Raw genomic sequence first — 23,227 nt, 5'->3', positions numbered from 1 at the left:
ATCATTTCTTTTGTAAATATGCATTTTATGATTACGATTTGTTTATTTTGTACTTGCTGGTCTTTGACCGAAATAAACTTATTTACATTTCACATAGTTAAAATTTAGTTGGGTACCGCATGCAAAACAGAACAGGGCCCTACACCGTTAGCATTTGTGTTTCAGCAGGACTCTCATTTGTAACTTGAACACAGATTATTTGCTCCCACCACTGTTTCAGGGAGATTATTTCAAAATATGAATGCAAAAGGGAGATGTACAGGAGTTCAAGCCCGGCTGAAAGCAACACCCTCTGATGCAGATGCGCTGGCGCAGGTTACAAGGATTCAACAGAGAGACAGGTACTTTGTACACGTGGAGACGTAGTCACCTTTGGATGACATCACTTCAGCAAAAGACCTGTTGAACGAGTTTATGGTTAATGTCTATTCTGTACCATACCCTTTAATAAAGGTAGTGGCTTCTGGAAAAAGTGCATACAGACACCCACACAGATGAATATCCCACTGCCCGCTGTACCCTGCTTTAACACATATGTTCTGGAGCTAGGTTCTTATGAACAAATGCCTGGGATTTCACCACAAAGTTAGAAACATAGCACCTAGGGCAGATTCTGGTACCTCCCATAGCATCTTGCAATCATCCCCTTTCGTTTGTTTAAATATATGCAAGTTTCTAGGTTTTGCAAAAACATATGCAGACTTGCCAGGTGATAACCTGGTCACTGTTCCTGTGCATTCTCTCCAGAATGGCCGCTGTTCCCAGTGAGAGAGGGGGAAAAACAACAGCTCATTTGCATATGTTAATTTATTTAAATATAAACCAATTTAGTGTTGCCTAGCATTAAGCCTAAGCTATTAAAATAAAGCAGGTCAAGATGATTCAAACCTCCATCTTGATGCTGTCCTAGTGATCAATGCACAGCCTTGTTGATTTTTCTGGGTTACTGTGGGAACATGGAATTTCTCACACATCCAACCATTCCTTATGGCTTGTGTGTTCATGAGCAGGATTCTTTTGTGATGCTTCCATCCACCTGAGATAACACCCGCTGAGGAAAGCAACTTAAATCTCAGAGTCATCAGATAGCCCAGCATGCCTGCAAGGTTGTGGCTTCTTCGAGTTGTGCTAGACTAGCTGACACATGCCTTCCTGTGGTAACTATTACTCATCTAATCTGTGTATCCAGCACCACCAGTTGGAAACAGTGCATAGGAATAGCTGAGAAGCATGTGGAGCTGGAGGAAAGTGCTTTACAAAGTACAGTATCTTACTCATCTTTCACAATAGTCTCTAGCTGTAAATACGCTAGTCGCTAGATCAAAGTTTTTCCACTGGCTGCACCTGAAGGGGGAACAGGTTGATCTGCCAATTAGTTGTGAAATCTCTTTCAAACAATTTTTGTAAAAAACCACTCGAGCAGCTCCCGCCAGGTGTTACAGTAAAAAGGGGGTTGACAGGTGTCATGTGCCCCCATTTTCAGAAAAGAGGTGGAGACGCACTGAAATCGGCAGAACAGTGAGTGTGTTTGTACCCTCTCTCGGGGCAGGGTGGGAAAAGCTTTTATTGATTCTCTCTCCCCCTACCCCCTCATGTTTTCAATCCTTCATTGTCATATACCTTTACTGCTGTATTTCACCCATTTACTCCAGGGGCCATACTTCCAGGCCAAAGCCAGTTATCAGATTTTTAAATTTTATTTTCAAGAATCGGCAACCCTGTTAAACCACTTGGCCACTGGAACTCTGTCAGGAGAATAGGGTGTCTTCTAGCAACTCTCAACATCGTTCACAAACTGCACTTCCCAGGATTCTTTGGGGGAAGCCATGACTGTTTAAAGTGGAATAAATATTTGGTATGGATGTGGGCCTCTGATTCACCAAGCCAAACAGCTGTTAGTCTGGCTTTTAGAACACTGAGAGTTGGTTCTTACTGAGCATGCCCAGGCTTATCATTGACTTCAATGTTACATTTCTTAAATTGATTAAAAATCAGCCACACATTTTTTAAACTGCAGAAGATGAAGGTCAGAGTATGGGGCAAGGTCAGTAATAGGATAACAGGTACTCTGTGAACATGGCTGATTTTTAATTAATTTCAACATTATGAGACTACTGACAGAAAAAAAAGTCCAACAGGGGTCTGGATTTTTTTTCTCTTGTTTTAGACTTTGAACTCTGAATTCTCCATGAGCGTTTTGTGCATCACCATGAAAACTTAAAGGGTTTTGTAAGATTTTGTTGTGAGATAAGCTTATGGGAAGCAGCAGAATGGCATGGGAGTATTTTCAATTTAACATGATGAATGTGAAAAATCCATGGTGGCTGTATAATAAATTAAAAAAATAAGATGGAGTGGGAAATGTGGGGGATGGGGAGAGGAGGAGGAGGAACCCTAGAGATGGGCCATCTATCTGGCAACCACTGTTGTTTGAAGCTCCTTCACTCTTTTCCTGGTTGGTCTGGTTTCCCTTGCTGACACACTTTCAACTAGGCTGCACCCAGAAAAGCCAGATTCTGGGAGCTGAATAAATTATTTAGCACCAGCAGGCAGCGCACCTTCTCACTCTCAATGCAGATTAGTTGATCAGCACTGACTGTGAGTCCCTTTGAAATGGGCATCATAATGATGCCAGAGGATTGGCAGGTGGGCAGCTCCACCCATCTGCCAAAGCTAGCCAATGGGGAAGGGAAGGATCCATCCTATCTGCTGGAATCAATTCCCCACTCCTGAATTATGCAGATTAAGTCCAAGTATGCTCTGAACTTGGCAGTTCAGGCAGCTCCCCAAATACCACAGCTAGAGAGATCATCAGGAGGTAAGCCTGCTCCCCCTCCCCCAGGGGAATAACATCACTGTGGAGACGAACAGCCAGACTGTGACCTTTATTGGACACGGGATTGCTCTCCTCTTGCATCTTGGGGGCTCAGAGAATGGTGCACATGATCGATTCCCTCTCTCTGTGGGAGGGAATAATGTCAGGAAAGACATACCGCATGTCGCTGAGGACCGAGTCATTCTCCTCAGGGCCTGGCACAACAAGCTGGCTCTTTTTTGGTGCTTCTGTGCTGCCTCTGGCCTTTGGGCCTTCCACTGGCTTGTCTTCCTTCTCCTCCTTCATGTTGTCTCCTGCACCTGGACTCTTGGCTCTGATGGGGAAGGGAGCAGCCACTTCCTCACTGGGCCCCTGGTTCCTTTTGCATGGCCGCCGGCTGCTGCCACGTCTCTTCTTGGAGCTGTGAGAGGATCCTGCCACATGCTGCCCCACATTCTCCATCTCAGACAGGCTATAGGCCATAGTGGCCCGGTGCAGTTCCTTGTCTTCGTTCTCAGGGTGGGCAAAAGAGAACCCAGCGCTCTGTGGGCGTGGAGGAGTTGGGATGCCAGTGGCAGAGTGCAGGATCTCAGGTTGTTTCTGCTGGATGAGTTCCACCCTGGCCTTCAAGTTGTTGGTGAGGTCTGAAGGAGATGAACAAAGTGTGTGTGGGGGGAGAGAACAGCCCCTTCAGCCTTACACTGTGGACCCAGCTCCACCATGGCCCATGGGAACTTTGGATTTTGCTGCAGTGTGTAGCACTACATAGCTTGCCACAGCGGCATTTGTATAGGAATGAGGGGGTGCGTGTGGGGATGTTCTTTGGCACCTGGGATGGGAGCAGCATGGCATGGACAGGCTTCCCAGAGCCCTTACCATCAGTAAGTCACAACCGTGACTCAAGGAGTACTACCAAATTGAAAAGAGAATCCTGACCTCACTGGATTTCTCCACTAAACTATACAATGTGGGAGAAACAAGACCAATTCAAGCCTGGACCAAAATAGTCTAATCCTTGCATACCTACCTGTGGGTAATGAGGTGGGATGCCCTCCTCACTCCAGGGATCACCCAGCCTAGATGAGTGAGCTTAATCTATGCCAAGCAGCCAGTGGAGGCTGCCCCATTATGACAAATGGGGCTCTGCCTCACCAGCCTGATTCTATTTTCAGTCAGCTCCCACCTGCTTGACTTCTTACTTACAACCAGTCCAGTGGGTGGCACTGCTTGTCAGCTGCCCCACCAACCTCAGTCTGCTCTCAGCCAATCCCCTACCTTAGTCTCAGTGTCACCCCCACTTTAGGCTCAATGTCCTTAGTCTCAATGTTGCCCTTGTAAATGAAGTCAGTAGGCAGGAGGAGACAAAACTAGTAGGCTCTGCCTCTCATTGGCTGTTGCTCCACCTACTCTTGACCTCCCGGCCTTCTGCCCTACCACTTCCAATGGGCACCAGCCACCACTGACCAGGAGTCATACCAAGACCCTTTCTGAACTGGGCATCTTCCCTTCCAGATGTGTGTCCTACTCTAGTGTTCTCAGTGTTTGATTTCTTACCATGCACTTCTGCCACTTTGAGCTCCCCATCCTCATCAATCTCCACTGTTTCCTGTCCATGTTCCAGAATCCTGCAAAAGAGGCCAGACAGTTTCTCCAGCTGCAGGAGCTCCAGCACTTGCCACACTGCATTCTGGTCAAGCAAACATGTGCTCCTCTCTCCACTTAGCCATGCAAGAGAGGCATTCTTGGTGACTTCTTCCCTAACTCCCTCTTGCTGGAAACCCACCATAATCCAAACCTGATTATTGTTCAGAAACATTGTAAGACTTATGATTAAGCTGACATGGAATGGATATTTTTAATGTAATTATTACTATAATGTTTTAATTCATTTTTTCCTGTTGTTCTCTAGCATAAAACCAGGATTGGGGGGAGGTATAAATCTAAAAAAATTAATTGATTGATTGAAAAAATGCTTGTAGTAAACAGGAAACGCTTATCAAGATCAACTCTGGAGGGGAAGGAATTATTAGTTAAGTGGTATTGTTCAATGTTATCAGTGAATCGAATGTAAGCATGAGAAGAGCAATTGTCAGATTTGCAGGGAATGGAGAGGGATGCAAACAATCTATGCATTCAAAATTATCTCAGTGAAAGGGAGAACTAGGCAAGAAGAACAAAATGGAAATCAAGGACAAATATGAAACGTTACAGCAATGATAAGACTTCATTTACAGTACTGTGCTCAGGTTTGGACACTACAGGTTTAAAAACTCACAAAGGTTCATAAATGAACTACAAGAAGATAAATAGTTAAAGGATCAGTCTCTATTAAGGAAGGACAATACACTGATAGTTTTAAAATATTAAAAATCACAGGGTGTGGACTGGACAAAAGTCATTGAAGGGAAGCAGTTTTAGACTAAACATAAGGAAGAATTTCCTATTTCAAGAGTAGTTCATCACACATGAAGTGCTTTTCTCTTCTCTTGCATTATTTATACAGTACATGAATGTGGGGTTAATGTGGGACAGATAATAGAAGAGGGTTTGTATATAAATTCTAGGTTCAACTGAAATACCAAACTATCGTTTGGCAATGCCTGTGCTCACATACTCCTTCACCCTTCATTTTCCCTTTGCACAATCTGCTTTAGTGAGCACACTTCTTCTGCTTTTGCAGAAACTACAGTTTGCCATTACATCTGATTATAGGACAGGTTAACTCCAGTGTACCTGGACTCTCCTTGTCACCTCACCTCCTGGTGGTTATCCGTTTGCCATTGATGTACATAGTAGATGTGGAGATAGAGCGGAAGCCAATTCCCAATTCAGCACCGGGCCCAAAGGTAGTGAAGAAATCTGGGGGCAAAGTGACAACATTACTGCTGAAGGGTAATCCCAGCCATATGGTAGAGGCCTTCCCAAACTATGAGTGTCAGTGGGATAATTAAGGGACAAGACAAAGGAAGCCCCAAAATTTAACAAGGGAGAATACATCTCAAACATTTGAAAAACAGGAATGAATTGGGTCTTTGTGAGTTGACAGAGTCAGAATGAGCAAGAAAAGCAGAAACAGAAGATGCAAAATGAACTGGAGAAGCACATAGGCTGGGTTCTAGCAAAACCTGCCAAGACCATGTACAGCAGATTGCCCACCAAGGTGCTTAGACAGTTCAAAGCTGCAAGGCAATGAGAAATGCGTACTCTTACCTGTCTGGCCTGGAGAGCTATAGGAGCAATAAGAGTAGGTGCCACCCCCTGGCATGGCCCACTGGGACATTCCTCCTTGACGATCTGTAAATGGAGACAACTCCTCTGGAAATGAAGGAGGAGGCTGATAAGCTGAACTCTTTCAATGGTCTCATTTAAAATAACATCACATTACATAACAACACATTATAATGCATGGACTTGTTCAGTTTGGTTGCTTGGTGCAGTGGTCTTAACTAGATTATCTTGCCCCTTTGAAAACAGGGCTTTTATGTGAGTAAACATGCACAGGATTGAACTTGGAGAGAAGAGGAAGCCCCTTAGTTGTTGCTATTGTTTTTTTAAAATGATACGTGAATACGAAACCCTCTATTGCAAATCACTCAGAAATCTACCAGTCAATCCTGATTGACCTTTTGTCCTGCTCTAGGATATACTCCCAGTTTATGCAGGGTGACATCAAAGGCATAATGAGCTCCCACAGAGCCTGGTGGAAATTAAGTATACTAAAAAAAAGGGGAGGACCTAGATCCCTGTGCAAAGTGTAGAGTTCAGCGACAGACAAATCCATGTGGAAATGGCTTCCCACCAATGGAAGAAAGTTGAAATATTCTAGAACAGGGATTCCCAACTGTCATCTATGGACCACCAGTGGCCTGCAAGCTTCATTCAGGTGGTCTGCAACATATCTACATTAAATATTATTATATTGATCTTTAATTGTATTTGTATTGCTTCTGTTATTTCTTCCATTTTATGGTATTACAATACGAATTCTGTGGAATGCAAATTATAATACAATAAAACACAGTATAACCAATAAAAGAAGCAATATGAATACTATTAAAGACCATACAGCATCTAGCACAGCGTATTACAATTGCTGCATTAATGAAAAATCATCAAGTGTCCACCAAGACCATCAGCCATTTTCAAGTGGTTCATGTGAAAAAATACTGGGAACCACCCTGGTCTAGAAAACAAGTAGCCTATATGTATTCAGCCATAGACACGGGTCAGGCAAGTCTCTGTCTCAAAGCTCCCTTTCCTCATCTGTAACTTGGGGATATTAATTGTTGTAAGAAATAATTTACTCCAGAACTCTTTGCATGTTTCCAAATGCTCGGTATGCAATAATACCGATGTCCAGGTTATCCAGGTTGCAACACAAAGAACAAAAATTTTATCTTTATGTGGCAATGACTACTGCCCTCCTCCCTCTGCTTTCCTTGGGTCTTCTCTTTCTTTCACCTGCAGTAGGGCAAAGATGGAGTCCTTAAATATTATTATTATTGTTGTCTTTCTTCTGCAGGGAAAGGTGGATCATAGGAACAAGAGTTGGAAGATACCCCAGAGGTCATTCATTCATTCATTCATTCATTCATTCACCATCCCATAGCCAAAGCTATTATTTAATCCACGCCCCCCTTTTCAGGAATCTCAGAACAACAGGAGGGTGAATGAGACCAGAAGATGGCAGACCCTCCTACTTCATCTTCCTCTTGATTAGCACATTTAAATGTCATGACTCATTACAACCAAGTTGCAACAACCTAGCAAATGTGGTCCAGAGACCTCTACAGTGGGGAAATGGAGCCAGCCTCAAACTCTCCAGGTCAAGCTCTGACAGCTGGGACATCTGTTATCGGGTGCCTTGTTTCTCTGGAATTCAAACTTTCATGTTGCTTGTTATTATTTCTACTTTGCATTTTAGGACATCTTTGTCTTTGTCTAAGTCCTCCTGAGTAACAAGTATCTGGATTGACAAGACCTTTGTCTCATAACTTTGATTCTGCAAGTTATAATAACTCCTAGCTGTTTCTTCCCTTGGAAAGGTATTGGGTGTTGAGTGTTGGGTGTTAGCTGCTTTTTTTCTTTTAGCAGAAAAGCAGGGTATAAATATTTGAAAACAGGGATGGGGAATCATTCTCAGTCGAAGGGCCACATTCCCATTCTGAGGTCTGAATGCCAGTGGTGGATGGGGCCAAATGCAAAAGCGTGTGTGACTCTTACATGTGTACAGTAGGTGACAGTCCAGCCATGGAAAAGTCAGAGGCTTCCACGTCCCCACCCCTCTACTACTCTGTGTCCAGGCAAGTGAAAGGTACTATCAAAGACACTTCCCAAACAGAAAAAAAAAGAACTTGGGGAAGGTGCAGAGTAGGGCCAGTAGGGGATGTGGCCTGGGATGTTGGGGTATGGCTGAAAGAGTCCCAAGGGCCAAATAGAGAGGCCCAGAGGACCACATTTGGCCCTCAGGCTGGAGGTTCCCCACCCCTGTTTTAAAGTAAATATATATGAGGACAATCTCTCTGGTAGAGCACATCAGGTTCAGTCGCTTGCATATATATATATATATATATATATATATATATATACAATGACTGGTGAAGACCCCTCTGCCTGAGGCCTGAACTGCTGCCCATCAGAGTAGACAGCAGCAAGCTAGATGCAGCATCATACGGCAGCTTTGTGTTGCCTTCCCCCTGTTCTAGCACATACCAAGGAGTTCATTGAAAGGATCTTGTCCTTCGAAAAATTCCCTGAAGACCTCCTCTGCGTCGCGAAAGGTGAACATGAGGTCAGGAGTCCCAGTTGTGCTCTGATAAAGCCCAGTACCTTGTAGAAAAGAAATTAGGCACCTGTTGTCATCATCATTTCTCACCATCAGTACACCCTGGTTGTCTTCCAGGGAGCAAGGAAAGAAATTAGAGGGGATTATTTGCTTCTGACAGCTGAAGGTGGGAATGATCTCTTTGCCCAAAGCAGGATGCAGAGCTGGAGCGGGGAACAAGTCTCTGCTGAGTGCAGCATGGGAAAGTGGGAGAAGGAGCCCAAAACATAACGGAGGACAATTTGTTTCCAGGATTTCTTATCCCCTCTTGATACAAGAGGAGCCTCCACATATGCATCCCTTGGTCAGACAAGAGGTCACCTCCCAAAATAAGAGCAGAACAAAAAAAACCAAAACAAACTCCATAAAGTGCCCTTCTTCTTACCTGTTAGAGTTTTGGGTAGATATATATTGCAGCGGAGTGCAGAAATAAACTAGTCTGTTAAGACTGATACTTGGAAGAATAAAACAACGTAACAGTTATTACTACAAAGAGGAAAAGTCACACATGCTGAAGCAGCCATGTGGCTTCCACACAGGGAGCCATTACTAACTAACTGAGAACAAAGTAGGGAGAGGGGGGAGGAGCAAAGCCTGAAAAAAACTACAAACTCTTTAGAGGAAGAATCAGCAGAGGGAAGATTGCCTTTCTGTCACCCCTGTCATTCAGTCAAGTCACATAACATGTGTTGGTGTTTTACTCCCAACAATACCAACCTCCTTTGAATCAATTCAGGCAGGGCAACTTACCTGTGCTTAGGCCTATAAGACCCTCAAGCCCATAGAGGTCATAAAGGTCACGCTTATAATCTGCAAGAGAGAAGGAAGAAGAGGATGCCAATCCCATTTTTAAGCACATCCAACTTTCGCTACAAGCCTGTAACATTCTACAGCTACAGGACCACTGAGACACCCTTGTCCTCTCACTCCAGCACTAAGCAATATGGCCACGACCAGCAGCAAAGTGTTTAGCAGCAGAAAACATGAAGTTGCTAGAAGTGCCTTTGGACAAAGGTCTCCTGTTCTTTCTTATCAAGTGATGGATGGAAGGCAGGCAGACAACTAACAGTGAGCCAAAGGGATAGAGGAGACCAGGTGAATGGAGCATGGATTTTTGCATGGTAACTCATGCTGGCTGGACTTAAGAACATAAGAACTTAAGAAGAGCCTGCTGGATCAGGCCAGTGGCCCATCTAGTCCAGCATCCTGTTCTCACAGTGGCCAACCAGGTGCCTGCGGGAAGCCCGCAAGCAGGACCCGAGTGCAAGAACACTCTCCCCTCCTGAGGCTTCCGGCAACTGGTTTTCAGAAGCATGCTGCCTCTGACTAGGGTGGCACAGCACAGCCATCATGGCTAGTAGCCATTGATAGCCCTGTCCTCCATGAATTTGTCTAATCTTCTTTTAAAGCCGTCCAAGCTGGTGGCCATTACTGCATCTTGTGGGAGCAAATTCCATAGTTTATGCGCTGAGTAAAGAAGTACTTCCTTTTGTCTGTCCTGAAGCTTCCAACATTCAGCTTCTTTGAATGTCCACGAGTTCTAGTATTATGAGAGAGGGAGAAGAACTTTTCTCTATCCACTTTCTCAATGCCATGCATAATTTTATACACTTCTATCATGTCTCCTCTGACCCGCCTTTTCTCTAAACTAAAAAGCCCCAAATGCTGCAACCTTTCCTCGTAAGGGAGTCGCTCCATCCCCTTGATCATTCTGGTTGCCCTCTTCTGAACCTTTTCCAACTCTATAATATCCTTTTTGAGATGAGGCGACCAGAACTGTACACAGTATTCCAAATGCGGCTGCACCATAGATTTATACAACGGCATTATGATATCGACTGTTTTATTTTCAATACCTTTCCTAATTATCGCTAGCATGGAATTTGCCTTTTTCACAGCTGCCGCACACTGGGTCGACATTTTCATCGTGCTGTCCACTACAACCCCGAGGTCTCTCTCCTGGTCGGTCACTGCCAGTTCAGACCCCATGAGCGTATATGTGAAATTCAGATTTTTTGCTCCAATATGCATAATTTTACACTTGTTTATATTGAATTGCATTTGCCATTTTTCCGCCCATTCACTCAGTTTGGAGAGATCTTTTTGGAGCTCTTCACAATCCCTTTTTGTTTTAACAACCCTGAACAATTTAGTGTCGTCAGCAAACTTGGCCACTTCACTGCTCACTCCTAATTCTAGGTCATTAATAAACAAGTTGAAAAGTACTGGTCCCAATACCGATCCTTGAGGGACTCCACTTTCTACAGCCCTCCATTGGGAGAACTGTCCATTTATTCCTACTCTCTGCTTTCTGCTTCTTAACCAATTCCTTATCCACAAGAGGACCTCTCTTCTTATTCCATGACTGCTAAGCTTCCTCAGAAGTCTTTGGTGAGGTACCTTGTCAAACGCTTTTTGAAAGTCTAAGTACACTATGTCCACTGGATCACCTCTATCTATATGCTTGTTGACACTCTCAAAGAATTCTAATAGGTTACTGAGACAGGACTTTCCCTTGCAGAAGCCATGCTGGCTCTGCTTCAGCAAGGCTTGTTCTTCTATGTGCTTCGTTAATCTAGCTTTAATCATACTTTCTACCAGTTTTCCAGGGACAGAAGTTAAGCTAACTGGCCTGTAATTTCCGGGATCCCCTTTGGATCCCTTTTTGAACATTGGCGTTACATTTGCCACTTTCCAGTCCTCAGGCACGGAGGAGGACCCGAGGGACAAGTTACATATTTTAGTTAGCAGATCAGCAATTTCACATTTGAGTTCTTTGAGAACTCTCGGGACTTTAATCAGACTGACCTCCCATGGCCTGCAGGGAGTGAGAAATGGGAGTCAGCAGCACATCACGAGGCATGTGTGCATTATAGAGAAGATCTCTTTTTAAAAAATCAGGGCATGGGGCATACAGGAGCACACTAGGAACAGCTTGGAGATGGAAGAGCACTGGAGAGCACATAGATGTGCAGCAAATGGGGAATGGAGAGAAGGACCTAATATCTTACTGTCTGATAGCACTTCATATGCTTCTGCTATCTCCTTGAACTTCTTCTCCGCATATTCCTTCTTCCCTGGGTTTTTATCTGGGTGCCATTTCAGTGCATTCTTCTTGTACCTACAATATTCCAGGGAGAGATACCTGACTGTAAGATTACCTCTATGAGAAAGCATTGCATCACATCACAATATTATGTCAAATAGAAGGTGTGTCCTTTCTTTCCCAGTTCCAACAGTGAGATCCCTGCTCTCAGACACTGGGATATTCACTGTTTGAAAACAAGGTACATCATATTTGGAGGGGATACCTCTACTGACCTCCCCTGGAAATCATTGCACCTCTGAGGCCAAACTTTGCCTAAGACCAGGATTTGATTTCTAAGGACATTGTAAGTGTAAAATTGGTATGGGATGCATATCGGATTTTCTATGGTGCATGTTCAATTTTCATGGTTCTGGAAGTCTTCACATTAGGAGCAATATTAGCACAAGGTTTTCTCCTATATAATCTCTGCATTCCCCAGATGTTACAGGAAGGGATGCCTACGCTACCACATAAGCAATGTACAACCAAGTTATAGCAATGCCTTTGTAACTTCAAGGAGAGACTACTGTAATGCACTCTATGTTTTGCTGTGTTCAGTTACTATCTGGTGGCTTCAATTAATATACAACAAAGGATCCTGCTTCCATGCTGTCTCAAAAGGTGCATTATGCCAGGGCTTGAGCATCTACATCGGCTTCCTGTCCCTGCTGCTTTTCAGGCACAATTCAAGGTGCTTGATTTGACGTGTTAAGCTTTAACACCTCTCTCCCTTTGGCCATCATGATTACCAAGTGATTTCTTCGCAATAGTATCCATGCACCAAGTTCAAACAGCAAGGGCATGAAGATAAGCAGCCTTGGGGGCCAACCCACAAGTGTGGACCTCCTTTTTTACAGGGTTCTATCAAAGTCTAGGCCTCGAATGCTTTCTGGAATTTTTCTCTTTGGGATGTCATTCAATAGCCAGGATTAATTAAACATGGAATAATTTAATTAGCTTTTTTATTGTATGTGTGCTTTGAAGTACTGTTATCCACCCGGAATCCTTAGGAAAGTGTAGAATATAAAGTGAATGTACTAAATAACATTAATAAAGAATACTACACAGAGGGAAATCACATTTTAGATTTGCCAAGCACAAAAGCCCCTGGATCTATTTACCTGTAATTTGGAAGGGGCTACTGTGTTGGCAAATTTCATCCACTTCTGTCAAAAGGGGAAAAAGTTGTAGCCATTTAAAAAAATTCCCAATAGGGAATACAGATGAGGAGAACAAAGTGGAGTCAGATGGACCCCAAGCTAAATTGGGCAAGCTCCAAATTGGTCTGAGCCAAATTAGGCTCTTTTAGGAAGCACCAAATTGGGTCCTAACAGAACCTTGTGCTAGGTGCATACCATACTACTTACGCCTTTTTAACTTCATCTGCGGAGGCAGTTTGAGGGATGTCCAGTGCTTGGTAGTAATCGACCATGGTGCAGTTTATTCAGTGCAGAGGCCAGCTGTAATTCAGGGAAGAACATGGTATGACAACAATCACCAAGCCTTCTCCAGCCAGTCTTCCATGCTCACCCACTCCAGCTCTTAAGGACACCTGCTGGGACTATTCCAGCAACAAAACACCCTCCAGTGAAGGTGTCTAATGCAAATGGTGTCTTCAAAACTCTTTGTAACTGTATGTGCAACCCCCTTCTCTACTTTTCAGACTGCACATGCTTCCACCTCAGGAGGACCTACATAGCTGGCCAGCTCACTAGTTCATAAGAACATAAGAACATAAGAAGAGCCTGCTGGATCAGGCCAGTGGCCCATCTAGTCCAGCATCCTGTTCTCACAGTGGCCAACCAGGTGCCTGGGGGAAGCCCGCAAGCAGGACCCGAGTGCAAGAACACTCTCCCCTCCTGAGGCTTCCAGCAACTGGTTTTCAGAAGCATGCTGCCTCTGACTAGGGTGGCAGAGCACAGCCATCACAGCTAGTAGCCATTGATAGCCCTGTCCTCCATGAATTTGTCTAATCTTCTTTTAAAGCCATCCAAGCTGGTGGCCATTACTGCATCTTGTGGGAGCAAATTCCATAGTTTAACTATGCGCTGAGTAAAGAAGTACTTCCTTTTGTCTGTCCTGAAGCTTCCAACATTCAGCTTCTTTGAATGTCCACGAGTTCTAGTATTATGAGAGAGGGAGAAGAACTTTTCTCTATCCACTTTCTCAATGCCATGCATAATTTTATACACTTCTATCATGTCTCCTCTGACCCGCCTTTTCTCTAAACTAAAAAGCCCCAAATGCTGCAACCTTTCCTCGTAAGGGAGTCGCTCCATCCCCTTGATCATTCTGGTTGCCCTCTTCTGAACCTTTTCCAACTCTATAATATCCTTTTTGAGATGAGGCGACCAGAAATGTACACAATATTCCAAATGCGGCCGCACCATAGATTTATACAACGGCATTATGATATTGGCTGTTTTATTTTCAATACCTTTCCTAATTATCGCTAGCATGGAATTTGCCTTTTTCACAGCTGCCGCACACTGGGTCGACATTTTCATCGTGCTGTCCACTACAACCCCGAGGTCTCTCTCCTGGTCGGTCACCGCCAGTTCAGACCCCATGAGCGTATATGTGAAATTCAGATTTTTAGCTCCAATATGCATAATTTTACACTTGTTTATATTGAATTGCATTTGCCATTTTTCCGCCCATTCACTCAGTTTGGAGAGATCTTTTTGGAGCTCTTCACAATCCCTTTTTGTTTTAACAACCCTGAACAATTTAGTGTCATCAGCAAACTTGGCCACTTCACTGCGCACTCCTAATTCTAGGTCATTAATGAACAAGTTGAAAAGTACAGGTCCCAATACCGATCCTTGAGGGACTCCACTTTCTACAGCCCTCCATTGGGAGAACTGTCCGTTTATTCCTACTTTCTGCTTTCTGCTTCTTAACCAATTCCTTATCCACAAGAGGACCTCTCCTCTTATTCCATGACTGCTAAGCTTCCTCAGAAGCCTTTGGTGAGGTACCTTGTCTAACGCTTTTTGAAAGTCTAAGTACACTATGTCCACTGGATCACCTCTATCTATATGCTTGTTGACACTCTCAAAGAATTCTAATAGGTTACTGAGACAGGACTTTCCCTTGCAGAAGCCATGCTGGCTCTGCTTCAGCAAGGCTTGTTCTTCTATGTGCTTAGTTAATCTAGCTTTAATAATACTTTCTACCAGTTTTCCAGGGACAGAAGTTAAGCTAACTGGCCTGTAATTTCCGGGATCCCCTCTGGATCCCTTTTTGAAGATTGGCGTTACATTTGCCACTTTCCAGTCCTCAGGCACGGAGGAGGACCCAAGGGACAAGTTACATATTTTAGTTAGCAGATCAGCAATTTCACCTTTGAGTTCTTTGAGAACTCTCGGGTGGATGCCATCCGGGCCCGGTGATTTGTCAGTTTTTATATTGTCCATTAAGCTTAGAACTTCCTCTCTCGTTACCACTATTTGTCTCAGTTCCTCAGAATCCCTTCCTGCAAATGTTAGTTCAGGTTTAGGGATCTGCCCTATATCTTCCACTGTGAAGACAGATGCAAAGAATTCATTTAGCTTCTCTGCAATCTCCTTATCGTTCTTTAGTACACCTTTGACTCCCTTATCATCCAAGGGTCCAATCGTCTCCCTAGATGGTCTCCTGCTTTGAATGTATTTATAGAATTTTTTGTTGTTGGTTTTTATGTTCTTAGCAATGTGCTCCTCAAATTCTTTTTTAGCATCCCTTATTGTCTTCTTGCATTTCTTTTGCCAGAGTTTGTGCTCTTTTTTATTTTCTTCATTCGGACAAGACTTCCATTTTTTTTTCCTCCAGCTGTGCACTGTATTATAAATGAATAAATGGGACAAGATATTGGGTAAACATGCCAAAGGCACAAATACCTGCTGGGGTGGAGTGGGGTAAAAAAATAAAAGGGTGATTGTCTGACTTGTGTTGATAACAAGGATGTAAATTACAATGTGTAGAAAAAGTAACTGCAATGAAATGCCCCTAGATCTTTACAACTGGAACAGTTGGTGGCAAGCTCTCTTTTCCAAACTCCCCCCCCCTGCAGTGTTTTGCTTAGGTTAACACTGGTCCCTAAACTCCTGCCTACTGATCCAGAAGTGAGAATTGTGTGGTTACAAACATTACCACTGAGCTAGCACTACTGATAATGTTTTCTGTCATACACATAAGCTGAGTTAAGTAGCATTCCCTGGTGGGGTGGCCATGTGCCCTATTTTACAGATGACAGTCCTCTATTTGAAGGTGTCCTCTCTTTGGAGGACTGTCCAATCCAGGTTTAGATTACAAGTAAAGAATCCTAAGAAGGGAGAGCAGCAGAAGACTTGAAGTTGCCCATCAACAGTTAGCACCTGGACAGCACACTGAGTAGGCACACAGGTCATCAGGTCATAGTTTTCCCCACTATGGTGAGATGTCTTGCATTTATATTTAAATTATAATAATTATTTCTAATTTTGTATTTATACATATAAATTAGCACATGCAAATTTTATGCAAATCTGTGGCATATTTTATCCTCTGCTTTGGCAGTGGATTTCTTCTTCTTTGATAATGCTCAAGTGGCCACCCTGTTTTCTGGGTCTACAACAGCACTTGGCCCGCACTTCTGAGTTGGCATGTATTCCTCTCACAGTGCAAAAAGGAAGGATATCCCAGAGGTCTCTTCCTCTGAGATGTGCTCTGCATTCACACTGCGGAGGATATCTTCCAATATCTTATATGGGTGAGGGGGCTGGATCCTCCCTGGCCAAGTTGCTCTGGGGGTGTATGGCATCATCTTTAGTGGGCAGCTTGGCCTTAGAAGATGGGCATTGCAGTTTCAGACAGAGTCTGCATTGGCCATTTAGCACAGACTGATGCAGACTGCAATCAGCATTACAGGATCTGGACTGCAATGCATTTTCACGCTGTGTCTGCCCCCTATATTGTCCGTATTTAACCATAAGTCACACTATGACATGAGATGATTAAAAGCAGTAGTGTAGTAGCAAATTGAGAGCCAGTGTGGCATAGTGGTTAAGGTGTTGGACTACGACCTGGGAGACCAGGGTTTGAATCCCCACACAGCCATGAAGCTCACTGGGTGACCTTGGGCCAGTCACTGCCTCTCAGCCTCAGAGGGAGGCAATGGTAACCCCCCTCTGAATACTGCTTACCATGAAAACCCTATTCGTAGGGTCACCATAGGTCGGGATCAACTTGAAGGCAATCCATTTCCATTTTTTCAGTAGCAAATTCAGAAATGCAGGTTCCCTTCATAATAGTCACAGCCACGGCCATGCCCCTCCCCCTCCTTTTTTGCTGCTGGGTTCAGAATGCGATCCTTGTTAATGCCTTTGCCCACCACAACAGATGTTCCTAGGAGCCAATAAGCATGAAAGAGAAGCATGTTGGCTACTGAGAAGAGTCTTCTCAATGGCTGACTCACCTCCTTTTGCTCTGATTGGCTCCAATCAGCAGGAAAGGACAAGGAAGCAGTGGCTAACACTCTCCCCTTTCATGCTGATTGGCTCATAAGATGCTGGAGTCTTAGAGACCCTGCTGGGACCTGTTCCTTAAAAAGTAAGGGGTTAAAGGCCCCCGAGACCCTGGATGACTACACCCCTGGTTAAAAGAGGGCTTTGCATTTTACAAGGTCAGTGTGGTATAATAATGGCAGGTTCAAATCCCTGCAAAGCCAGGTAGAGATTCTTAGGAATACCAGCACACTTATCCTTATTCTGAAGTAAAATCCATTAACATCAATTAGGGTTTTTCCCACATAAATTATTATTATTATTTATTAAATTTATATCCTGTCCCTCCTCCCAGAAGGAGTCCAGGGCAACAAACAAAAACATTAAAAATATCTTTAAAACATCTTAAAATCAAAACATCTTTGAAAAATCTTTGAAAATAAATATTTAAAACATCTTAAAAAAAAAAACTAAAAACAATTCTAACACAGATGCAGACTGGAATAAGTGTATTTATGGTTGAACTGTAATAACAAGGTTATGTGCAATTACTTTGCAAATATCTGGGCTGGTTAACCAGAGCCATCCACCACTGAATTGCCATTTGGACCTGCGGTGAAAGAATGTGGTTATAAAAACCAGAAGGGTCAAACTTCCTGATTCTGATCTCTGCATTCTACAATCTCTCTATGCTCTACTTTTCTCAATCTGCATCCCTGGTAACTTAGGTCTTGCTTGGCTTGTTCTACCCATTGTTTTGATACTCTTGCTGTGGAGTTCAGGATTCATCTTATTGTTTCAGGAGAGAGAGAAACCCATGCAGTCGGCAACATGAACTCGATAACTCTGGCTCTTCATACCTGCGAAAGCCTCTGTTTCTGCCTCTGGCTGCCTTGGACATAGGAAAGGACAGTAGGAGCTCTCCACCATCCTTTTACAGCTATCCCTCTCTTGATGAACATGTGCTGCAGCCAATGGCAAGCTTGTGCAGATTGTGATGTCAAGGGTGTGAGGCTGCAAGCTCCTGGTCATGGCCAAGGAGGATGGTAGTGGAAGTGATTAGTAACTGAATGAAGGCGACACCAAGCCAGGGCAATGGGTATCAGCTAGAGGCTACAATCTGGGCCTAATCACTGACATACGTCCCCTCTGTTGTATACATTTCAAGCAGTATTATACTTTGAACAGTTATAGCGTCCCCCAAACAATCCTGGGAACTGTAACTTGTTACGAGGCCCCTATTCCCCTCACAGAACTACTATTCCTAGAGTTCCCTGGCAAGAGGGTTTGATTGTCAAACCACCCTGGAATTGTATCTCTGCAAGGGGAATAGGAGTTGTCCTAACTGGCCGGTAGCTGTTTGCAATCCACAAAGCTACAACTTCACCATCCCACAAAATTATAGTGGTGGAATTTAACATTACTGCTGACATCTTGCCTAACAATAGTTTAATGGCCCCTTACATGGGTAATGTTGTTACATTTCCATATTCAACATAATTTCCAGTACTGCTGGTGTTATCTCCTTAGTATCCTTCTGGAGTGGCTCAGGGAGGTGTGGGATTAGGGGCACTCTACTTAAGTGGTTCTTCTACCTCCAGGGCTGCTTCCAGAATGCAGTTTTGGAAAGCTACTATCCAACGCCATGAGAGCTTTCCTGTGGTGTCACACAGGGTTCTATCTTCCGCCCCGGTATTTAACATCTGCAGAAGCTACTGGGAGATATCATCAGAAGATTTGGAGTGAAGTATGACACCCAGCTCTATCTCTCTGTTCCATTTGAATCAGGAGAGGTGGCTGAAGTGCTAGACAGGTGTTTGGAGGCAGTGATGGTCTGGATGTGGGCCAACAAACTGAAAATGAGTCCTGAAAAGTCAGAGGTGTTATGTATTCCAAGTTCTCCAGTCCAGGAGGTCGGAAGACAGCCTGTTCCGGATGAGGTTGCATTCCCCTGGAAGGAACAAGTTCAAAGTTTGGAGATACTCTTGAATCCAACATTGCCATTTGAGGCCCATATGGCCTTGGTGGCTAGGAGTGCCTATTTCCACCTATGGCTGGTTTGCCAGACATAGCCCCTTTTGGACAGAGATGACTTGGCCACAGTACTCCATGCTCTGGTAACTTCCAGACTGGATTATTGCAATGCTCTCTCTGTGGGGCTGCTCTTGAAGATGACTCAGAAACTTCAACTGGTCCAAAATGCAGTGGCCAAATTACTGGCTGGGGTTACTCTTAGAACTCATATAACCCCTGTTTTAAAGTAGCTGCATTAGTTGCCAGTTTCTTTTCAGGCCTGGGCCCAATTCAAGGTGCTCATAGTGTTTAAAGCCCTAAGTACTTAGGGCCCAAATATCTGAGAGGCTGCCTCCTTCACTACCAACCTTCTCAGGTGTTGAGATCAGCAGATAGGGGCCCTCTTGGTAGTTCTGCCATCCTCAGAAGTTTGGAAGCATTCTCTGTGGCAGCCCCTAAGTTGTGGAATTTCCCTCCTCACTGAGGTGAGTCTGGCATCTTCACTGTATAATTTTCACTGAATTCAGAAAACGCATCTCTTTACACTTGCCTTTGACATCTGAGATATATGTTTTCAGGACCCATTCTATTCCTGTGATTGTAGTTTGTTTTTAATATTGAATTGAAACTGTTGTAACCTGCCCTGGGACCTGCTGGTGAAGGGAAGGTAGAAATAATCATGATGATTTAAGTGGCATACAAATATACGAAATAAATAATAATAAATAAATCATTTGTGTGTTGCCAGTCCGTGGTGCCTGCAGATGGAAATAATAATGATGATTTATTATTTATTTATTATTATTTAATTTTATCCCCCCCTTCCTCTCAGCAGGAGCCCAGGGTGGCAAACAAAGCGCTAAAAACACTTTAAAACATCATAAAAACAGATCTTAAAATACATTAAAACAAAACAGCGTTAAAAACATTTTTTAAAAATATTATTATTTATTTAGTATATTTGTATACTGCTTTTCATCATCAGATGACCTCAAAGCAACTTCCAAAGCAAGAACAAAACAATATAATAAAAACAATTCAGAACATAATAATAATTTTAAAACTACAACAGTATCCAGGGCTGGTCCCAAAGGGCAGCCAGGTCGGGCCCTGGCTGAGGGCCCCTGGAGCCACAGAGGCGAGGGGGCCCTCAATAAGGTGGGGGAGGAGTAGCGCTCCTTTTCTGCATTCTGCAGCAGAGCAGCCGCAGACCACAGGGAGGGAGCTTCTTCCACCTGCCCATTCGCTGGTTCCACCTACCCGTCTTTTGTGGCTGCACGGGCTGTGTGCGCAGTGCTGCCATTAACCAAGGTGGTGGCCAAGGTTTCCCTAAGGGGCTGAAGCCTCCGCTGCCATCTTGGTTGATGGCAGCGATGAGTGCGTGCAGCATGTATGTGTGCCATCAATCAAGATGGTGGCTGAGGCTTCAGTCCCTTAGGGAAACCTTGGCCGCCATCTTGGTTAATGGCAGTCCTGCACGCGCAGCCTGCACAGCCCGCACAGCTACAAAAGACAGGATAGATGGAGCCAGAGAATGGGCAGGTGGAAGAAGCAAGCCGGTGCCCAAGGGCCCTGGCATGTCTGGCGCCTGCAGTAACAGTATCAATAAATAACACCACAAAAATTACAAAAGATGAAATCTCAAATCAATCTAGTCTGCAAAAGAGAGAGAGAGAGAGAGAGAGAGAGAGTCCCATCACTGAATAACAGTCCCTATCCTTGGTAGCAGTGGCTTCCCCCAGTGTCCAGATAGGCTTGCTTCCATCTCCATGTCCTCGGGCTCACTCAGCTGCACTTAGCTCTCCTAGGAAGACCAGTTTGAATTTCCCGAAGTCTCCTCCCATAGACATGGTGCCTGGCTCCGGCAAGGGTGTACCCGGGCGGAGGAGAAGGAGAACCGGGGCTAAAGTGGGGAGGAGCAGCGATTGCTTTTTGCTCAAGGCAACCGTCTTCCCGGCTGTACCTCTCGCTGCCGGCGTAGGCTGCGATCTCTGCGTTCTGCAGGGGGAGCGGCCCGAGCGGGGCGCAGCCTGCAGTTGCCGGGCAAGGGCGCGCATCCACACTGGAGCGCGGCTGATGGGGATGCCGGAGGCAGCTCTGCTATTCCTGGATCTCGCTCTGCCTCGCCTCGCCAGTCCACGACGCCTGCATGATAATGATGATGTAGCCATCTGCCTGGAGGGTTATTGTCTATCTGGGACAGTGAATGATGGAAGGACATGAACCACATGCTTGGGGGATTTCCCCCCCCCACACAGTGAAATAATGAGGCTTGCAGAGCAGAGCTGAATATTTTTAAGTATTTTGCAATGGTGGTGAAACTGAACACACTAACCTACCTCTTAGGCTTGTTGTGTGATGCTGAGAAGGGAACATGTGCAAAGTTTACTCCAATTCCAGCTTGATTATTAGGAGCAGCAGTACCCTGACAAATTGTTTTGTTGTGTTATTGTTTTCCTCAATACATTGTTCAAAGTTTGTCCATGCACTATGTTCTTCTGACCTGACTCTTAGACTATGAACAAGTTCCCCACATATCTGACTGTGAGTGAGTGACATGCTCACTAGTCCTCGGGCATCCAGTGGCCACCATACATCATTCACAACAACCCTGTGGGGTAGTATGACACACTTCAATTTTTTAAATATCACATGTTGAGCTTCATGACTTCATCTGCATTTATGCTGACATATCAAAAGACATAGTTTAGTTTAGTATTTACTAAATGCTGGTTATGGTTCCAAAGCAAGTGTTTCTTAAAACTTCAATATATCTATAGTGCGTCTGGATGCACTCCACCAGCCCAGATGAGCATTTTGTTAATTTTATGCTTCATCTTCTTCTATGTGCCTGCTATCATTGTGAAACAAATGACTGAGCAATTTAATTGATTGGAAATGCAAAGTAAATAATAACAGAGAAGTTAACATTAGTGGAATAAAACCATTAAAACTGACTAATTTCATTAATGATGTAAAGTTTGCCAACTTTTTCTTTAAATCTGTATCAGCAAAAGTGGCTGGCATTTCCATGAAAGGTGTCCAGCTCTTGCTTCAGAGTTTGAAGCTCTGGGAAGGAAACCCAAGGTCTTTGGGGCCCAAACAGTTTTCTCATCCATCCTTCCAATACTTAGAAGAGGAGTAGAAAGGGAAAGAAAAATTCTCTAGGTGAATGACTGCCTACAAAGGTGGTGCTGAGGCAAGAGGTTTGGATTTTGGGACCATGGGCTACACTTCCTGGAACACGGACTGCTGGCAAGTGATGGGTTGCACCTCACAAGGACTGGGAAGAATGTGTTTGGCCACAACATGGACATCTTCATCAGAAGAGCTTTAAACTGAATCCTAAGGGGCAGAGAGATGTAAACTTAGAGTTAACGATTGATGAAGGCTTATGCACAGTAACAGGAACTGAGATAATAACTCTAATGGAGCCCAATAATGATAGTCTTCATAAAACAAGCTAGCTAAATTTGGGCTGGATGGAATAACTATCAGGTGGATCTGCAGTTGGCTACAGAATCATACTCAAAGAGCGCTTATCAATGGTTTCTTCTCAAGCGAGGGGAGGTAACGAGCAGGGTACTGCAAGGCTCAGTCCTGGGCCCAGTGCTCTTCAACTTTTTTATTAATGACTTGGATGAGGGGGTGCAGGGAATGCTCATCAAATTTGCAAAAGATACCAAATTGGGCTAGCTAATACCTTGGAAAATAGAAACAAAATTCAAAGGGATTTTGATAGGCTGGAGCATTGGGCTGAAAACAACAGAATGAAAATTTTAACAGGAATAAGTGCAAAGTTCTACAGTTAGGAAAAGGAAACCAAGTGCACAGTTATAAAATGGGGGACACTTGGCTCAGGAATACTACATGCAAGAAAGATCTTGAAATTGTTGTTGATCATAAGCTGAATATGAGCCAACAGTGTGCTGTGGCTGCAAAAAAGGCAAATGCTATTTTAGGCTGCATTAACAGAAGTATAGTTTCCAAATCAGGTGAATTAATAGTTCCCCTCTATTCAG

At 44.0% G+C, this 23,227-nt stretch overlaps 1 protein-coding gene across 4 annotated transcripts; it reads right to left on the bottom strand.

The window, feature by feature from the left end:
- On the bottom strand, positions 1-22,246 carry LOC133376718 (dnaJ homolog subfamily B member 2-like). 4 transcript variants are annotated; one of them, XM_061609390.1, is made up of 10 exons: positions 22,164-22,246; positions 13,095-13,187; positions 11,651-11,760; positions 9,390-9,449; positions 8,528-8,644; positions 6,026-6,130; positions 5,572-5,674; positions 4,370-4,440; positions 2,994-3,459; positions 1-399 (listed from the first exon to the last, which is right to left on the bottom strand). In XM_061609390.1, the coding sequence occupies exons 2-10, from the start codon at positions 13,157-13,159 to the stop codon at positions 327-329; spliced, it is 1,170 nt and encodes a 389-aa protein (XP_061465374.1). In that variant the 5' UTR covers positions 13,160-13,187; positions 22,164-22,246; the 3' UTR covers positions 1-326. The 4 variants fall into 4 exon arrangements, with proteins under 4 accessions (XP_061465374.1, XP_061465373.1, XP_061465371.1 ...); XM_061609389.1 differs by lacking the exon at positions 22,164-22,246 and adding an exon at positions 21,545-21,773; XM_061609387.1 differs by lacking the exon at positions 22,164-22,246 and adding an exon at positions 20,466-20,555.
- Positions 22,247-23,227: the final 981 nt, after the last annotated feature.

Source organism: Rhineura floridana, chromosome 2, assembly GCF_030035675.1.
Source record: "Rhineura floridana isolate rRhiFlo1 chromosome 2, rRhiFlo1.hap2, whole genome shotgun sequence".
Classification (NCBI taxonomy): Eukaryota; Metazoa; Chordata; class Lepidosauria; order Squamata; family Rhineuridae; genus Rhineura; species Rhineura floridana.
Note: the sequence above shows the minus strand (reverse complement) of the source record. Positions and strands in the feature narration are given on the sequence as shown.